At 37.4% G+C, this 5092-nt stretch overlaps 1 protein-coding gene across 1 annotated transcript in view; it reads left to right on the top strand.

The window, feature by feature from the left end:
• Window positions 1-297: 297 nt before the first annotated feature.
• The window catches only part of MTA3 (metastasis associated 1 family member 3), a 159872-nt gene continuing 155077 nt past the window's right edge, over window positions 298-5092 (top strand). The window contains exons 1-2 of the mRNA XM_034659594.1: window positions 298-379; window positions 2960-3053. Of these exons, the coding sequence (XP_034515485.1) occupies window positions 299-379; window positions 2960-3053 (175 nt within the window). The 5' untranslated portion in view covers window position 298. The remainder of the gene's footprint in view (window positions 380-2959; window positions 3054-5092) is intronic.

Here is a 5092-nt window from a genome sequence, read left to right as displayed (position 1 = left end):
TATCTAGGTTGGGTGTTGTACTTCTAAAGATTGTGTCTGCATGCATGTTGAGAGAAAGCTATGTGAACATAGTAATGGTATAGCCTCAGGAAGTTTTGGAAGTTAAGCTTGTGGAAAAATTAGCATGTTACTTGCTATTTTTGTTTTGTTTTTGGTGTGTATGTTGTATAGTTTATGTGTACTTTCATTTTCTGTATATTTTCTTAGCGTCTGACTTGTTCTGAGATTCATTTTACTGTTTCGTGTCTTCCGTCTTTTTGGTGGGGAGAGGGGAGTCACTGATTTCTTTGAGTGTCTGATGATACCCTCTGCCTCCATCTACATTTGCACATATAGGAATTTGCACATAGTTTCAGGAGATTCCCTCAAGAAACCCAAGGTAAGACCCTTCCTACTATTTGGGATCTCTTGGAAATAAGGACAGAAATTGGGAAAGCAAAGTCAATTTTCAGTTGTTCTTTAGGCAAACCACGGACTTTCTGAAATGGAACGTGTGTGTGTGTGTGTGTGTGTGTGTGTGTGTGTGGTGGGTTTTTTTATTTTGTTTTTGTTTTAATAATGTACTTCCTAAGTCTGGGATAGAACCAGACATGAGTATGAGGTTGACTAAAATGATTTTAGAGCTTAAGAAAAGCCCTTCGTCGCTAGAGGATATTTTAGTAAATGTATTTGACAGAATAGGGATTTAAGAGGCTGCAACCTAAATGGAGAAAAGAACACAGCAAAGAAATTGATGTCCATTGTGGCTTCTTCTTCTTCTTGTTTTTTTAAGGATTTATTTATTTATTTGAGGGAAAGAGCTCTCAGGCCCCTGAGTGGTGAGGAGGGGCAGGGGGAGAGGAAAAGAGAATCACCAGCAGACTCCCTGCTCAGTGTGGAGCTTGATGCTGGGGCTTGATTTCCTGACCAACCACTTAACTGACTGCCCCGACTGCCCCATGCAGGCACCCCTTTTAAAATTTTATTTTTAAGTAATCTCTCCATCCAGTGTGGCGCTCGAACTCACAACCCTGAGATCAAGAGTCGCATGCTCTACCGACTGAGCCAGCCAGGAGCTCCTAACCTAGGTCTTTAGAGCAGTGCTTGGCAAACATATTTGTGGTGTAAGATTTTTTTTTTTTAAAGATTTTATTTATTTATTTGACAGAGAGAGAGAGAGACAGACAGTGAGAGAGGGAACACAAGCAGGGGGAGTGGGAGAGGAAGAAGCACGCTCCCAGCGGAGGAGCCCGATGCGGGGCTCGATCCCAGAACACAGGGATCATGCCCTGAGCCGAAGGCAGATGCTTAACAACTGAGCCACCCAGGCGCCCCTGTGGTGTAAGATTTTTAAGAAGGTTCACTATCTCAGACTGCTTTTATAAAATTAAAAAAAAATAGTAGAAAAATGAAGTTTAAAATAGGCTTATAAAAACACAAGCCTTCATTTTTCATTATTAGGTTCAATAGATTAAAATTAACTACCAAATGCTCTTAGACACACACTCAATTGCTGTTCTCATTTCATTACACGGCAGGAGTTGTAGACTGGGCCTTGGACCGCAGTTTGAGTAGCTTAACTTTAGAGGCATACTTGAAAGGGTGTGTGTGTGTATTTGTAGAGGGAAAGAGGAATACTATAGTTATAAAATACCTAATAGCTGAGTGTGTGCATCGTTCAGAAGAGACTGTTTTATTTTGAACTATGCCCCTCCACCTCAAGCAGGTTTAAAATAAGAATTTAATTAGTTTTGTAGAGTATTCCTAGTGGAGGAACTCACTAGAGAGGCAGAAAAAAATACCCCTTTAAGTGCTTGCTTTGGATTTTGAACATGCTTTTGTCTTAAAACTGATAAAGAGCTTGTAAATTGTAGTCATTGATAGATTTTATTTACAGGAAATATTGGCCTGTTCATTTCTTAGATTGCTGGATCATTACTTCTGGAGGATGTATTTGATCATAATATTGTGACATACAGAAGCACTTTGGTTAGGATTTAATATGATTTCAATTCAAAGGGGCAATATTTCTCCACAACAATTTTTCGCTCTAAAATACTGCCACTGAACTTCATAAAATTGACACATTTACTGCAGCATATATATACATACATATATATATATTCTTATTTCTTGATGTCTGAATATATCTGTAAGCACAGAGAAATTCTGAAAATTTGTTGTCAAATTTTTTTGAAATTGGAAATCACAGTAGGATTTTACTGTAATCTGTGTGTTTTTACAAGGAACTTTGTAATGAATGATTGACCTTGAAAGTTCTCAGAATTCATAAGGAATAGGGGAGTAGGAGCCTGGGTCCCCAGCTGCAGTAAATTACAACCTAACTGAATATTGGTTATATTCTAGAGTGTAGTCAAAAATAAATAAGAGCTTCAGTGTTCATAACTCAAAGTTTCTAATACTTTCATATGTGAAGGTAAACTAAGTACTACCGAGAATATTGACTGTTATGGATTCATAGATTACCTGGGGTGGAGAATGCTTTTCGAAGTTGTCTGCTCCATTCTGGGTAGTGGCTGCCCACACTCACAGAGCTTCACTGTCAGTCAAACGTGGAGGTATATAGGAGAGGGCTGCATGATTTTACTCTTAGCCTATGCTTCTGGGAGTGGGTTTGGAGGATATGTTAAATAAGTTACGATGTGGCTTTTAAAATTTGGGGGATTAGTTTCTCAAGGCTAATCAGATTTCACTCTCTGGCTCATTAAAGCGATCTGATCACTTTAGTTTAATTGATGCCAGTAAGTTATTGTATGTTTGACATTTCAGTTTCACTTGGAACCTTTGCAAATGCTGCTTATCCTCGTTTGAATTTTTTAGCTCCACGATTATCCCGCAGTTGAGGTTGGCACAGTATAAATGAGAGTGTTCTTATAATTGTATTGCATTTAGTTTTGTTTTATAAACTATTTGAGTCTACTATTCAGTACAGATAACCTCTATTTTTCTTATTTCTTAGACTGCAACTGGCAACGTGGAAGCAAAAGTAGTGTGCTTTTATAGACGACGAGATATTTCCAACACGCTTATAATGCTTGCAGACAAGCATGCTAGTAAGTTGTCTTTTTTTTTTTAATTAAAAAATGTTTTAAGGTTTTTGTTTTCCATGATAGGAGGAAAAATGCCTTTTGTTACCTGTAGCTTTTTGCTTTCCCATTTGTCTTCCTCTTAGTTTAGATGAGAGTAATTTCTTGGGTGGTGTTCGGTTTTAGTATGTATTTTCTTAGGTTGAGTCACATGTGTATTAGTCAATACATTGAACTAGAACTCTTTGCAAGTAGGCTTCTGCAGACAATCAGGGTAGTGTTTTGCCATCTGCAATTTTCAGGGGTAGTTTTGAAAGGATTTAAATATGAGAATATTTATACTTTATTAGTATTTTGGAGGACATTTTTTTCCCCTCTAAAGCAACTGGGCAATATTTACATTTTTAAAAATTCTGATTATTTATTATATGTATATAGAATTAGGTATGTGTGAAAAAAGGGTTTTCAGGAAAAGAAGTGCAAAGTGATATTAAGATACAGTGAACTCCTGCAGAGATAGCAACTCTGAGCCCTTCTTTGTAGATTAACCTTTATTGTATGTTTTTGCCCCCTATCAACAGCTTTGACATATTTTAGCCCCTTTTGTTGTTTTTTTATTTTAAAATTTTTAAAATTTATTTTTCATTTTATTTATCTTTTAAAAGATTTTATTTTTAAGAAACCTCTACACCCAACATGGGGCTTGAACTCACAATCCTGAGATCAAGAGTCACATGCTCTGCTGATTGAGTGATTTAAATTTAAAGATTTAAATTTTAAGAAAAGAAATATGTGGAATAAAAGTACTTTATTTTGAAGCCATTTTCATTTCCGTGATGAATCAAACTACCTCACTATGACTTACATGATGAAGCCTTTTTCATCCTACAAAATATATGAGACTAGGACCACATGTATGTGTGTTTTTCAGTTTGACACTGAACTATTATGCTCTGGTCTTGGAGATCCTGAAGCTTTTGAAGTGTTTTGGTAAGGGAGGCTGTTGTGTGCACGGGTTTGTTCTGTGTCTGTTTGATAATCATTTCCCCACTGGGTCACTGGTTTGATCAGGCGGACTGGTTGTTGCATAAGTTAAATTCCTACTATATTTTCTGCTGTAGTTCATAGTGTGTTGTCGTTTTTTTAAAGATTTTATTTCTTTTTTGTTTTGTTTTTTTTGTTTAAAGATTTTATTATTTATTCGACAGAGATAGAGACAGCCAGCGAGAGAGGGAACACAAGCAGGGGGAGTGGGAGAGGAAGAAGCAGGCTCATAGCAGAAGAACCTGACGTGGGGCTCGATCCCATAACGCCGGGATCACGCCCTGAGCTGAAGGCAGACGCTTAACCGCTGTGCCACCCAGGCGCCCCCAAAATACTACTTTTTATTTTATTTATTTATTTATTTATAATAATATTTTTTATTATATTATGTTAGTCACCATACAGTACATCCCTGAAAATACTACTTTTTTTTTTTTTTTAAAGATTTTATTTATTTATTTGACAGAGATAGAGACAGCCAGCGAGAGAGGGAACACAAGTAGGGGGAGNCGAAGGCAGACGCTTAACCGCTGTGCCACCCAGGCGCCCCTGAAAATACTATTTTTTAAAATGACATACTAATCAGTTATTTTAGCTGTAGCTAAAATCTTATGAATTCAGTGTGTTATTAGAGTGCCTCTGCAAAATTATTTGGATTTTATTTACCATTTATAACATAAGCATAAAAAGATAAAATGTCTCGTTAATATTCATATGCTTCTGGATTTAATTTAGCTTCTAAAGTTGCTGCAGCAAAGGTAGTGTGGTATTAAGATTGTTACGGGGTTGGCTGGCTTCCTGGAGGGTCTCAGCATGGCCGCATTTGGTGCTCTTTTAGGCTTGTAAATGTAGAAGATTAGAAGTGATTAGGCTCTTGGTAATGACTCTTAGAAACCAAATTTAAGAGATTTAAAAGAGTCAATCAGGGGCGCCTGGGTGGCACAGCGGTTAAGCGTCTGCCTTCGGCTCAGGGCGTGATCCCGGCGTTATGGGATCGAGCCCCACATCAGGCTCCTCTGCTA

Source organism: Ailuropoda melanoleuca, chromosome 4 (genome assembly GCF_002007445.2).
Source record: "Ailuropoda melanoleuca isolate Jingjing chromosome 4, ASM200744v2, whole genome shotgun sequence".
Classification (NCBI taxonomy): Eukaryota; Metazoa; Chordata; class Mammalia; order Carnivora; family Ursidae; genus Ailuropoda; species Ailuropoda melanoleuca.
This window is presented reverse-complemented; position numbering and strand designations above follow the sequence as displayed.